This window comes from Thermothelomyces heterothallicus, assembly GCF_042370625.1.
Source record: "Thermothelomyces heterothallicus CBS 202.75 unplaced genomic scaffold P884_scaffold_2, whole genome shotgun sequence".
Lineage (NCBI taxonomy): Eukaryota > Fungi > Ascomycota > Sordariomycetes > Sordariales > Chaetomiaceae > Thermothelomyces > Thermothelomyces heterothallicus.
Genome location: NW_027192563.1, coordinates 988,980 through 1,001,984, shown reverse-complemented (window position 1 = coordinate 1,001,984; position 13,005 = coordinate 988,980). Strand labels below are relative to the sequence as shown.

At 60.4% G+C, this 13,005-nt stretch overlaps 5 protein-coding genes across 5 annotated transcripts; 2 read left to right on the top strand and 3 right to left on the bottom strand.

Annotated features, from left to right (window-relative positions):
* Positions 1-124: 124 nt before the first annotated feature.
* On the bottom strand, positions 125-1,612 carry P884DRAFT_266789 (Fasciclin domain-containing protein; the record flags this gene model as incomplete). The annotated part of the gene is made up of 1 exon (XM_069442054.1): positions 125-1,612. The coding sequence occupies one exon, from the start codon at positions 1,610-1,612 to the stop codon at positions 125-127; it is 1,488 nt and encodes a 495-aa protein (XP_069301140.1).
* A 540-nt stretch (positions 1,613-2,152) lies between these two features.
* P884DRAFT_289462 (uncharacterized protein) lies at positions 2,153-6,796 on the top strand (the record flags this gene model as incomplete). Its single annotated transcript, XM_069444003.1, has 4 exons — positions 2,153-2,161; positions 2,373-2,434; positions 3,227-3,303; positions 4,016-6,796. The coding sequence occupies 4 exons, from the start codon at positions 2,153-2,155 to the stop codon at positions 6,304-6,306; spliced, it is 2,439 nt and encodes an 812-aa protein (XP_069301139.1). The 3' UTR covers positions 6,307-6,796.
* A 379-nt stretch (positions 6,797-7,175) lies between these two features.
* On the bottom strand, positions 7,176-8,144 carry P884DRAFT_289461 (uncharacterized protein; the record flags this gene model as incomplete). Its single annotated transcript, XM_069444002.1, has 2 exons — positions 7,865-8,144; positions 7,176-7,727 (listed from the first exon to the last, which is right to left on the bottom strand). The coding sequence occupies exons 1-2, from the start codon at positions 8,063-8,065 to the stop codon at positions 7,176-7,178; spliced, it is 753 nt and encodes a 250-aa protein (XP_069301138.1). The 5' UTR covers positions 8,066-8,144.
* A 347-nt stretch (positions 8,145-8,491) lies between these two features.
* Positions 8,492-10,660, top strand: P884DRAFT_236264 (Hsp70 protein-domain-containing protein; the record flags this gene model as incomplete). The annotated part of the gene is made up of 2 exons (XM_069439982.1): positions 8,492-8,627; positions 8,686-10,660. The coding sequence occupies 2 exons, from the start codon at positions 8,492-8,494 to the stop codon at positions 10,305-10,307; spliced, it is 1,758 nt and encodes a 585-aa protein (XP_069301137.1). The 3' UTR covers positions 10,308-10,660.
* A 377-nt stretch (positions 10,661-11,037) lies between these two features.
* Positions 11,038-12,784, bottom strand: P884DRAFT_191429 (N-terminal C2 in EEIG1 and EHBP1 proteins-domain-containing protein; the record flags this gene model as incomplete). Its single annotated transcript, XM_069437590.1, has 3 exons — positions 11,038-12,546; positions 12,639-12,674; positions 12,749-12,784. 3 exons carry the CDS (start codon positions 12,782-12,784, stop codon positions 11,038-11,040), a joined length of 1,581 nt encoding a protein of 526 aa, XP_069301136.1.
* Positions 12,785-13,005: the final 221 nt, after the last annotated feature.

Below are 13,005 nucleotides of genomic sequence, written 5' to 3'. Positions count from 1 at the left end.
TCGTAGGGAGCTACTTCGCTCACTAACGTTACATGCTGGACAGCAGCAGCCTTTCCGACTCCTTCGACAACAGCACAGGGGGTTTACCCTTGAGAAACTACGAACCTTTGCAACTTAGGACAACTTAGAGATCTCCCATATTGTCCCGTCCGCCGGTCGTTTCCGGCGTTTCCAAATAGGGCTCCAGCCGAGCCTTCAGCTCCTCGACGCTCATCTCCCTCTTACCCTCATTCTCGTCACCAACGTCACCGCGAGCACCATGGTGCTTGTGCGGCGGGATCAGGACCTGCCTAACCACCTGCACGACGCCGTCATCCGCAACAACGTCTCTCACATCCACCCTGGTGAACCCATTCACCACGATCGACACGAACTCCTTCCAGGTCCTGATATCCACGCTGATCGGCGCCCCGTGTAGCAGGCTCGGCAGGTCGACATGCAAATAACCACGTCCGGCATCGCCGACCCGCGCCGCATCGCCGTCCTCTCCGTCCTCTCCGTCGTCGTCGTCGTCGCCGTCGTCGCCGTGGTGCTCCCCGCCGCCGCGATAGTAGGCGTCCGAGTACAGCGTCTCGTTCACCACGACGTGATAGCGCAGCAGCGCCCGCAGGTACTCGCGCCCGGGCTCCGAGAACAGGAAGGCGTTGAGGCGCGGCCCCAGCGCGGCCCAGGCGCGGTTCGTGGGCGTGAACAGCGTGCCGCCGCCGCGGCGCTCCAGCCCGTCCAGCTCCCCGCCGAGCCCCGTCGTCTCGAGCGCCAGCGCCAGCGTGCTGAACTGGCCCGGCAGGAGGCGGACGATGGTCGTCTGGGAGGGCGGGGGGATCAGGGGGGAGTCGACCGCCCGGAGGATGCCGTTCTTGGCGTGGAATTCCGGGCCGACGAGGCGCGTCCGGAAGTTGAGGCGGGTGAGGTGGACGATGGGGACGGTGAAGGAGCGGATGCGCTGCGGGTGGTGGTTGTGCTTGTGCTTGTGACGACGGGTGGAGGCGCCGTCGAGGGCCGCGGGGTGGAGCTCCGAAGGCAGGGTGCGGCTCGTTTGGATGCGGTGGGCCGGGTAGAGGCCTGGGACGATGTGGTATTTGAGGAACGCGAGGATGAACTCCTTACTGGGCTTCTCATGGCGATGCTTGCGGCCGCCGTGGATACGGTCAAGGGCGCGGTCGGTCGGGACGAACAGGGTGTAGTTGTGCTCCTTGTCATCCAGCAGCTGCTTGATCTCGTCATGCTCCTCGACGAGCTTGGCGAACTTGGAGGCATGCTGGCTGTCCTTGATCAGCTCATAGATGGTCTTGTCCTCGTGTCTGTGGCCGTCCCCGTGGCCGCCGTGGGGCAAATGAGGGTTGCCCTCTTCGCCCTCGTCCTCGTCGTCCGAGTCGGCCAAGGAGAGGAAGTTGTCAAGTTTGCTGCCCCGGATGCTCTTGGTTATGCGTTCCTCGACGGAGGACAGGAGATTGCCTGGATTGGGGAACGCATCCCACCAAGCTTGAACTGCGTTTGCGTCCGCTGGAGGACTGTCCTGGTTTTCGATGAGGACAATCTGATCCCTTTTGTCATCGTCGCGAGTGGCGAGGGCGGCAGCGGTAGCTGCAACTAAGAACAAGGCCGATCTCATATTTTCGCCGTCTGCTTCAGGTCCAAGTAGCCCAACAGCTTCGTTCGGTAGCTAGCTTGTATTTCTCTCTCTGGGGGTGAGACAGATCTCGAAGAACAGACTCGTGCAGTGGAGAGACACATGGGCAGAAGTTCCTTTACAGCTGCCGTTTTTCAACGACCGCTGGAGGAGTATTTAGAGATGGAGGAACAGTTAGGGCCGGAATGGGCGGATGCTTCAATACGCATGCGATTCGTCATCGCCATCAGCGTGAGAGAACTGATTGGTCGCTTGACCCCGCGATTCCAACGCGTTAAGCACGCCTTCCGAGTGAACGGCTGGGATTGCAATGCGCTCGTGTAGGGCAGGCAATCGCCGAGCCGAAGTGCGTCATGGTCTTTTCATCATTCGATTGCCCATCAGCCCATCCACTCCCAGTTTGTCATGCGCAGTCAACCCAAACTCGCGGAGCAGTCGCCTCCTCCGATGTATAGTTATATACGCAGTACACTAGCGCAAGGAATGTATGCTGCATGTACGGATTACTGTCCAGCCACAGAGATGTGCAAGGTATGTCCGGATTACATACATACATACGTACCTACCATGCTATGAGGGACTGCGGTGAGCCACAGTCAGCGTCTTTCGAAGGGCATTCGAAGATGCCATGCTGTTGATACAACCAAGCTCGAGTCGCTGTTGGTTTTCCGAGGGGTGGACGTTGTTTTGTTGTCTGCGCTTATGCTTTGCTGCATAATTCCATACCTTGGCCTTTCTGCAGTTGGTGCAGCTTTGCATACTCTCAAACGCGGCGCACGTTGGATGCCACCCATCCTCATCCGCGTAAGTACTAGTAGGGCCAACAGGAGCTCAAATTGGAAATACGACCCAGATCCATTAGGGGTTTGTAACCAAGCGAAGGCCGGATAACGGGTCAAGACGAGACGATTAGTGACAAGTATGTTCGGACGGAATGGCGAGAAGGGTTTCCCCGCTTCGTCTGTTGGATGCGGGGACTCTGGGCCGAAGGGCTGACTGGGCGCCGCGTCTTCTTGGCTGCTTTTGGCGGCTGACAAAGAATCGAGCATTGTGTGTAGCGGTAGTGTAGGTAGGTGTGTACGGATACCTATGTGTAATATTCCTTCGCTTGTATGCTAGTGTATGCTTGCGCTGTGGGGAGAACAAGAACAGCGCGAGGAAAAACGTCGGGTGTCTACGTAGTGCTACGCAGTAGTGTAGTTGTACGCAGCAAGTGTGGTGTGCTTACACGGGCGGTAACACAAGTCGCCACGTTCATCTCCATTCTTCCAAGCGGCACGAAACACCTGTGCGTGTATCAAGCAACTTGGCCGACTCGATTTCAACCTTGTTGCTTGCATGTTCGTTGTCATCCGATGTCAAGCTCGAATGGGGCATACTTTGTAGAGAAGGCGCAGGCGCAACGTGGGGCCAATTGGGGGCGGCTGAAAGAGGCCACCAATTCGAGTTAGTTATTAGACCGTTACCGCTTAGTTATTGAGGCCGCCCCTCCTTCGCGGCTCCTGCTGCACTGTGCCCCTTCTTGCCTGGTAAGGGAGGGGGTACAGTGCATCCTACGGCAGTACTGCACAGTACATACACTACATACTAGTACAGATGGTACCTCCACCATCCTGGTCCTGTAGGGCGCTTGAGCATCCAACCTCCCAACGACCTCTCGGCACGGCAATCTGGTACGTTGGTGATTTTACCTCGCACTCCTTACTCGTAGCCTGATGGCAGCAAGAAGATGGAAACCTAGCTTTCGCCTGCGAAACTGGCCGTGACACTGCAACCCGCCGAACGGGGGCATGCGCCTACCGTAACTAGTGTGCCTGGTGCAGTTAGTTATCGGCTTTCGCAGGCTGCCACTCGCGGGGTGCCAGGCCTGGAAACCCGACCCGACTTGCATCCACTCAGGCCTCCCTCTCCTGTCACTCAATTCCCGCTCACTGCATCTCAGGGCATCTCGGGTCTTGTCCAGTTCATCACACAGCACACAGCTCTTCAATACTGTCAACTCGTCATGGATCCTTTCCTCCCCGCCACAACTGTTGCTCTCTAGCACCAGCTGGAGATAGTTGCGCCCTCTCCCGCAGACGTTGCCTTCTCTATATTTTCTCCCCCCTCGGATCTCTTTCCCCTTTTTTTCTTCCGTCGCCAGAGAGCCGGATTCCGCTCTTCACTGGAGAGCTACGCTCCAGTCGCGGGCTCTGGGACCTCCCAGCGCGCGAATTGCGCTAAGCAGCAGGGTGCTGGCACAGCCTCACCCCGACCACCACTCGCGGCCCATCACACCGTGGCTGGGGCCGCCCCTTGTTCAAGCACCCTGAACCACGCTTGATTATTATCGTTTCCCCTACGGAGTAAAGACCGGCAGAAAACCAGATTTCTCACCCTGCATAGAGTGTCCCGCACGCTCTCAATTGATGCACCAGTTCCAGCAGCGCACCGCAGCAGCTTTGGCTGTGCGGCCGCCCGCTCGGTCCATGCTCGTTCCTAGATCCACTTCGCTCTCACCCGGCGGCATCGCTGGGGCTGTGGTCGGGTCTGTCGTCGGCGCCCTCCTCATCGCGTTCTGCGTCTTCCCCTTCATTGTCCGCGCCAGACGCCGACGGCTCACCCGCCATGATGATCCCGGCCTCGCCGAGATGGGGCAGCGCCCCGGAGGGCCCAGTCTCAATCCCCAAGAAGTGGACGATATTTCCTACAAAAGATGCTCAGGGTCCGGTCCCGAGAGCGCCATCGCTCACGATGTCCCACAACCGAGGGACCTGAATCAGAAGCCTCAGTCAGCCCTACCACAGGCTGTCACTGTTGGTCACGGCCTTCCGTCGCCTGTATCATCATCTCCTGCGTCGCCGACCGATCCGTCTTCCCGCGTCGACGAGCGCGCAGTCTCGCCCTCGACCGTTGCCGCCCCCGCCCAGTCGCCTGTCGAGCTCACGTCCAAGTCCCGCAGGGGCACCGTCAGTTGCGAGAGCGCCCGCGAGGCCAGCTTTGGTGACTCACACGGCCCGCCTAGCCGTGAGCTCACCGGTATCACCGTTGTCGGCATAACAGAGGAGCCCGAGTCCATCGATCGCCCCTCTGGTTCCCCCGAGCACGGCCACTTCCCCCACCTCAAGGAGACCCTCCGCGGCTTGATCCACGGTCGCCGTTCTTCTCACCATCGCCGAGACAGCAAGCGGTCCACACAGGCCGGCACCGACGGAGCGCGCTCGCCTTCTGTTTCCACCAACGACTATCTCTCACAGCAACCTGAACTCTCGCAATCACCATCCGGCCTCGAAATCGACGTGGAGACTCCGGGCCTGGCTTGGGACTACTACCACGATCCGAACTTGGGTATTGACCTGCCCGACACTTACCAGCAGTCTGCGCCCATTCCAACCTCGGCTAGCATTGCCCCGTCTTCGCCTCCTTTAGGCTTTGCCCCCGCCGGATCCAGCTTCCCAGGTGGCCAGATTCCTGTGACCGGAGCGGGAGTTGCTCCGTCCATGGGAACGGGCCCCATCACAGAGGGAGTATACACTACCTCGTCAGATAGCGACGCGACAGTGACACCTGGCGTTCTAAACACCCAGAGCACGCTTCTCCAGGGCAAGGGTCCCGGCGGATCTCTGCAACGCACCGACAGCTTTCCGCTTCCAACCATCGTGTCCGATCTTCCCAGCCCACCATCCCTCCAGTACACCGGCACCGTCCCGAGCGGGAACCCGATGGAGATGATGAAGCCGACCAACTCAGCCGAAAGCGCATGGATGCTGGAGCACGAGCTGCGCATGATCCAGAACTCGCCGCAGCCGCCGGCGGCTCCGGTGCTCGAGCCGGCATCCCTTGTGTCTGTGCCCACAGATGGATTCGCCGGCCAGACGTTCGGCAACGACGCGAAGCCGCAATTCCAGTCCCAGCTGGAGGTTCAATATCAGTCGCCGTATCAGTCCCCTCCACAGACGGTAGCGGAACACGAAACGCAGATTGGCGAGGAAACCACTGGATACCTCAACAACACCAACTCTCTGGCTACTTCCGAGTACAACGCGAGCGCGGTGGCTACGGTGGCTACGGTGGCTACGTCCGATTACAACGCCAACACGCTCACTACTACCTCTGATTACTCGACACCACCGCCATCCACGGGGCCGTCGATTGAAGACACACCCGACACTAGACTAACGCCGTATACGACCTCTCCGTCTCCACAGGCCGAAGCCGGGGCAACCGTCAACAGCCATCTAATGCCATCACCGGGTCATTCAGCCGGGTTGTCGCCAAGCCCCAATCTTTCGCCAGCTCCATCTCCGGGTCTCTCTCCCGTGCCATCGCCAGGTCGCTCCCCGGCCCGGCCACCGGGCGGTTTCGTCTGCGACGTGTGCGGCGCCGTGAAGAGCTCGTACCATCAGTTCAATCATCACCGACGGTATCATGACCGGCCGTTCCCCTGCCAGCACCCAGGGTGCGGACGGAGGTTTGGTACAGTGACACATCTGCGGCGACATGTCAATGACAAGCATCACAAAACCCGAAGGTTCTACTGCACCGAACCTGGGTGCGACTATTCGAGGCAGGGCACAAAGTCTTTCCCTAGGAAGGACAACTGGAAGCGACACATGTTGAAGAAACACTCGGTCGATCCGCAGAACGCGACGGATGAAGATTATCTAGGCGACGATGTTGTAATGGATGGGCCGTGAACAGCCACAGTCGGAGGGGAGCTAGTGCTAGGCGGATTTCGTCCTGCAGCAGTTCTCCATGCATGTTATTCGAGTTAGTGCCCATAGGACAGCGGCACGGGACCCAGAAGCCCATCCCATCTATGTCCAAGGTCACGGTATCTCGGAAAGACCCGTGACGAGGAGGTACCCGGCTAGGCTGGACTTGCCAGGCCCGGCCAAACCGGCATCAAAGTGTCCTGCGTGCCAGGCAGCACAGGGCATGGGCCATCGCGAGAGTCATTTTGCCGGTGCCCGGGACACGGCCCAGACGCGCCGAGACAAAACGCACCAGAGCGATCGCAGGTTTTTTTTAAGTCGCCAGGAAAGGAAAAATTAGCGGGCCGGGGCATATTTTGCTGGGAGCATATTCAACGGCGGTAATTCTCTGTATGGAATATATATTCATTGCAGCTTCTTCGGCGCGGTTTTAGAACAGCGCTTATTAGCGTCTTGCGATTGCAGACCTTGTAAGGGGAGCTGTCCGTCCGAGCTGTCCGAACAATAACACGCTTACAACCCCCCCATGAAGGCTTTGACTTCCCAAATAGGGGACACGTGCATCCAGAGAAATAGCGACCTTCCGCCCTCTGGGATGTGGCGTCGGGTGCCTCTCCAAACAGATAACGGCTCAAGAACCGACCCTGGCGCGAGGTAGGTGAGTGAGTGAGCTGAGTGCCTCGGCACTTCGGCTGGCATGCCGTCCATCTGCCCACGTCTGTCTCTCCCGCGACCGGGAAAAAAAGGGCCGTGAGGAGGGCAGAGTATACGGCCGTGTTCGTCCATCGTATCCTCGAACCCCGAACCTCGAACCTCGAACCTCGAACGCTCGAAACAGGCCCTCCCCTTCCTCACCTCATCTCCCTAACCAACTTCTTCACCAGCCTGCGCTGCCCTTCGATGCCCAGCCCCGCGCGATCCGTCTCCTGCAGCGCCCTCCCCACCAGCACCACCGTCCGGGCGCTCTCGCTGCCCACCCAGACCTTGCCGTTCCTGCCGACCGCCGTCTCGAACGCCAGCCCGCCGCCCTCCTCCCCGCCCAGCATCTCGAGCACGGCGATCCCGCCGTCCTCCCGGCTCCGCGCCATCAGCAGGCGCCGCGCGAAGCCCAGGCTGACGTCGAAGACGCAGCCGGGCCCCGTGACGGGGCCGAGCCCCTCGGCCTTGCCCGTCGACCCGTTGACGCACTCGAGCTCCGGGTCCATGTGCTTGTTGGCGACCGTCACGCGCGCGTAGACGAGCTGGCCGGGCGCCAGCACCGGCCGCGTCTTCTTGGTCGCCGACTCGAACGCCAGGTGCGGCAGCGTGGCCGGCGCCGTGTGCGGGGAGAGGGTGCAGAGGTAGAAGTCGGTCGTCGAGCGGAGGACCTGGGCGAGCACGATGTCGTTGGGGGCGGGGATGTACTGTAATATTTTTTTTGGTTGGTTGGTTGGTTGGTTAGTTAGTTTCGTTCGGTGCAAAAAGAAACAAATACGGGGAGCAGTTGTTGGTTTTGGAGCTGGAGGAGAGGAGAAGCGGGAGAAGAAGGGAGAGGGCATACGCGGTTGGAGTTGTACTCAATCCACATGGAGTTCTTGACTGGGTTGGTCATGAGTTGCCCGGCCACTGTCGGGACGATGTCGGTGGGAGGGATGTGTCGAAGCCCTGGGCCCAGGCGGAGGGCCTTCTTCGGGTCGGAAGGGATCAGAGAAGGGTCGATCGTCTCGCCTGGGAGGACGACGGGGCGTTCGGTGGCCGCCATGCTGTCTGCGTTCCTGGGGAGCTCTACGAGGTAGAAACTGTTTAGACGCAAATATGCGGAATAGGTAGGTAGGTAGGTTGCGACGGTGAGGTTCTCGAGGCTCGATATGGTGGTCGTTCTAGAATTTGTTTGCGGGCCGGCAATTGGCGTTTCTTAGCAGCCACCAGTGGTGGGGCCTACAGGGGTAGGTGAATACACTTAGTGTAAGGTACGATGCAGTACTAACGTTAGTACTTGATTGTGGGGCATTCAGCCCAGCTTGCCAAGCAGCAGGGATTCGTCTTAAACAGCGGCCCAAATCCGAAATTTTTGGTAACCCCACCACCAAATACATTCAAACTGCCCGTTTACCTTTGGATCGACGACCCTTCTCTCACCCTTCCGCTCACTTCCTTCGACGTACTTCGCATTTAGAGAGGGAAAAAAATGAGTGACACAGCGGCTAAGCCTGGCGTTGAGCCAAGCGAGCGTACCGTCATCGGCATCACCTTCGGCAACTCCAACAGCTCCATCGCCCATGTTGTCGACGACAAGGCCGAGGTCATTGCGAACGAGGATGGAGGTGAGGAGCCCCGGCAATGCCGTCAGCCCGGTCGCATACTGATCAGTCCCCTTTCTAGACCGCCAAATCCCCACGATTCTGTCGTACGTTGAGGGCGACGAGTACTACGGTCAGCAGGCCAAGAACTTCCTCGTCAGGAACCCCAGGAACACAATCGCCTACTTCCGCGATTTCCTAGGGAAGGAGTTCAAGTCGATCGACCCTACTCACAACCACGCCTCTGCCCACCCGCAAGAAACGGGTGAGACCGTCTCGTTCACGGTCAAGGACAAGGACGGAGAAGAGGAGGCCCCGTCGACACTGTCGGTTTCCGAGGTCGCCACCCGCTACCTCCGGCGCCTGGTCGGCTCTGCCTCGGAGTATCTTGGGAGAAAGGTCACCTCGGCCGTCATCACGGTCCCGACCAACTTTACCGACAAGCAAAAGGCCGCCCTGATCGAGGCTGCCGCCGCCGCCGACCTCGAGGTCCTGCAGCTCGTTAGCGAACCCATTGCCGCGATCCTCGCCTACGATGGGCGCCCCGAGGCCAAGATCCAGGACAAGATCATCGTGGTCGCAGATCTGGGCGGCACCCGGTCCGACGTCGCCGTCGTCGCCAGCCGCGGCGGCATGTACACCGTGCTCGCAACGGTTCACGACTACGAGTTCGCCGGCTTCGCGCTGGACAAGGTGCTGGTGGATCACTTTGCCAAGGAGTTCATGAAGAAGAACTCCGGGGCCGGGGATCCGCGCGAGAACGCCAAGAGCCTGGCCAAGCTGAAGCTCGAGGCCGAAGCCACCAAGAGGGCGCTCAGCCTGGGCACCAACGCCAGCTTCAGCGTCGAGAGTCTGTTGAACGGCATTGACTTCGCTAGCACCATCAACCGCCTGCGGTACGAGACGATCGGGAGGGCCGTGTTCGAGGGCATCAACCGCCTGGTGGAGTCGGCGGTCAAGAAGGCCGGCCTGGACGTGCTGGACGTGGACGAGGTGATGCTGGTCGGCGGTACCTCGCACACCCCGCGCATCGCTGCCAACCTTCGCTACATCTTCCCCCAGAGCACGAGGATATTGGCGCCCTCGACCGAGACGACCGCCGTCAACCCCTCGGAAGCCGAGGCCCGCGGCGCCGCCCTGCAGGCCAGCCTAATCCGGGACTACGAGGCCGAGGACATCGAGCAGTCGACCCACGCCGCCGTCACCACGGTTCCCCACGTCTCCAACGCCATCGGCGTCGTCTCGGTCAACGAGGCCGGCGAGGACGTGTTCGTGCCCATCGTCCCTCCCGACACTGCCGTGCCGGCTCGGCGGACGGTCCACGTCTCTGCGCCCGACGGCGGCGACGTCCTGGTCAAGGTTGTCGAGGGCAACACGCATATCAAGGTGACGCAGCCGGAGCCGAAGCCCAAGGAGGACGGCGGCGACGACGACGACAAGAAGGCCAAGGTCGAGGACGCCGACGACAGCGACGACAGCGACGAGGACGACAGCGATTTCTCGGACGAGGAAGAGGAAGAGGAGGAGAAGCGGGAGAAGGTCTGGAAGATCGGGTCTACCCTCGCCGAGGCGGCCGTCAAGGGGGTGAAGAAGGGCGGCAAGGTGGAGGTCTCGATCACGGTGAACTCGGATTTGTCGGTTATCGTAACAGCGCGGGAGGTTGGCGGCAAGGGCGCCGTTCGCGGGACACTGGCGAGTGCTTAGGAGGCGTTCCTTAGACCAAGGGTACGGCGGTAGGCTGTCGCATAATTAGACTCTAGGGGAGCGTGATGCATCCCCCTGCTTTGGCTGGGGGCGTGCTGGTTTCCAAGGGAACATCATCATGGCTGGGCTATGATTTGCCTGCTCCGATAGACACTCTTACCTATACGACTGATGCTCGCAGCTCGCTGTCCGCAATCTTCTCCGGCCGTTTTCACTCGCATGGCCTTATCCGCTTCGGTGCCGCACAACTTCAGTTGGCGGTACCGGATCGAAGCTGGTCTCTCCCCCGCCCAATTCTCCCCCTTTAGACATCCGGTGGGAAGACGCAACAAACAGCTCTGGTGTGAATTCGGATGATGGTAAGGAACTTTTTTCGTCTTTGGTTCCTATGCCATATCGCATTTGCTCGTTTTGGAGAATGGGCGATAGACTCATCCCTTAGGCGGCGAGAGGGTAAAAGAGACAGTGATGGGGGGTGCAACGCGCAGGGACGATGGATTATACGATGACTCCTCAAAGTCCGACAGCATGTCATAGAACGAGATGTAGGTGGCGTGTGTAAATAAATGTATATATGCCTTGGGGGCAAGCTTCTTCCGAGTATTATGAATGCTTATATCCACGGAAGGACCATCAACAACTGCGAACTTGGCTCATAGAAATATACCCAAGAGAACTACAAGAAGAAAAATAAAACAAAACCCGCTCCTCTGCCAAACCACATCTCCGTCTAATATCGAGACCCCGGAACGGTCCAAGCAACCAAGTCCTCCCGTACCTCGAACTCGTCCACCTCCTTGGCGCGCTTGAAACCTTCCCTGCCCCTCTCCCTGTCGCTGCCGAGCGTGGTCGCCGTGGCCACGCTGACGAGGCTCGAGCTCCGGCTGCGCAGGCCCCCGCCGGCGTGCGTGATCTTGCTCTCCTCGCGGCGGTGGAAGGACGGGAACGGCTCGCGGAGCGGGCCGCTGGGGGGGAGCCCGATTCCGCGGCTCGACTCGCGGCCGAGATCCCGGACTCCGCCGCCGCCGCCGAGCACCGTGGCCGCGCTCCGGTCGCTCGCGACGCTCTGCTCGCGCAGGTGGTGCCGCTGCAGCCGGGCGACGTCGCGCGGCCGGAGGGTGCCCATCACGTCGCCGCCGCTCTCCTCCCCTTCGTCGTCCGACACCGAGCCGCTGTCCTCTTGCGGCGGGTAGCGCCCCCGGCCTCCCGCTCCACCTCCCCCTCCCCTCCTTCTCCTTCTCCTCCCTCCTCCTCCTCCTCCTCCCGGGTGGGGAGAGGTGTCGCCGTCCATCTCCGAAGTCCCGCTGCCGCCGCCGCCATGCCCGGCGATGGCGGTGTGGCGGCGCGAGTGGCTCCGGGCGTGGGAGGAGGAGGAGGAGAAGGGGGCGGCCGGAGGCGGCTCGAAGCCCTCGCCGCCGCTGAAGATGTTCTCGATGCACTGGTCGGCCGACAGCTCGCCGGGCTGGCTCGCCCAGCTGGCGGCCAGGGCGCGGCGGTACATGTCCTGGACCTCGAAGGCGTCGCGCGACTTGCCGGTGAAGGACGAGGGCGCGTGGCCCGGGGTGGTGGCGGCGCGGACGTCGACGGGCTCGAAGGCGTCGCCGGCGACGAACCCGGCGATGCCGCCAAAGACGGGGGCGGACTTGGGCGGCGGCGCGACGTAGTTGCGCTCGCCGTCGACCTGCACCATCAGGATGCTGATCTTGAGCGTCGAGTTGATCTTGCTGTCCTGCATCAGGTAGCGCCGCACGACGCCGTCCTGGATTTCGCCCTCCGGGGGTTCCTCGTCGCGCGACGACCGGGGGCTCGGATCGGTCTCCGGGAGGCCGGCGTTGCTCAGGGAGCTGCGCTGGCGGCGGTGGCTCGACGACTTTTGAACGGGCGACATGAGAGCCTCCTTGATGGCGTTGGCCGTGCGGCCGTCGCGCAACACCGCCTCGCTCTCCTCGACATACTCGCTGAGGTTGAGGCGGACGGTGCCGAGGGTGATCTTCTCGTCTCGCCCCGCGGCGCTGAACTCCTGCACAACCTCGAACTCGATGGGACACTCGTTCAGGCTGTCGTTGCGGTCGATGCCGATGCGGACCGGGACGATCTTGGAGTAGTTGTACTCGACCCTGTGGTTCACAATGGGGCACTTTTGCGTCCGTCCGCGATGCTCCCCGTGTATGCTATGTGGGAGGTGCCACTTGACCATGGACACCCCCGAGACAAGCGGCACATTGTTGAGGTCAGATATCTGCGCGGGTTCAGTTAGCGAAGGAGTGGTGGGCGTGGGGATATTTTTTTTCTCCAAAAAAAAAAAAAAAAAAAACAAAACAACAATTCGACTGCCATACTTGCCTTGATGTGGACATCGAATTTCGGCTGTATATTGATCACTTCGTCAGCTTTCGATCACCGGAGGTTGGCACGTCGAAACAGAGGGGGGGTGTCCCAACCTTTCGAGCCTTGTTGACTATGGGAAAGAACCGCATATTAGCTCGGGACCTTTCAAAGGGGTGCCGGTAAGGGACCGGGCACGTCGAGGCGATGAGGAGTTGGATCTAGGCGCGTTCGGAGTTGCCAGCCCCCATCGTGACAACAAAAAGCCGCTTCCTTCAGTGCACGGCAAGAACTTGGATGCGCCTGCAAAACAAGAAGAGCATGGTGTTGGTTTTGAACGGGGGAAAATGCATTCGGCAGAGTGAGAGGTTCA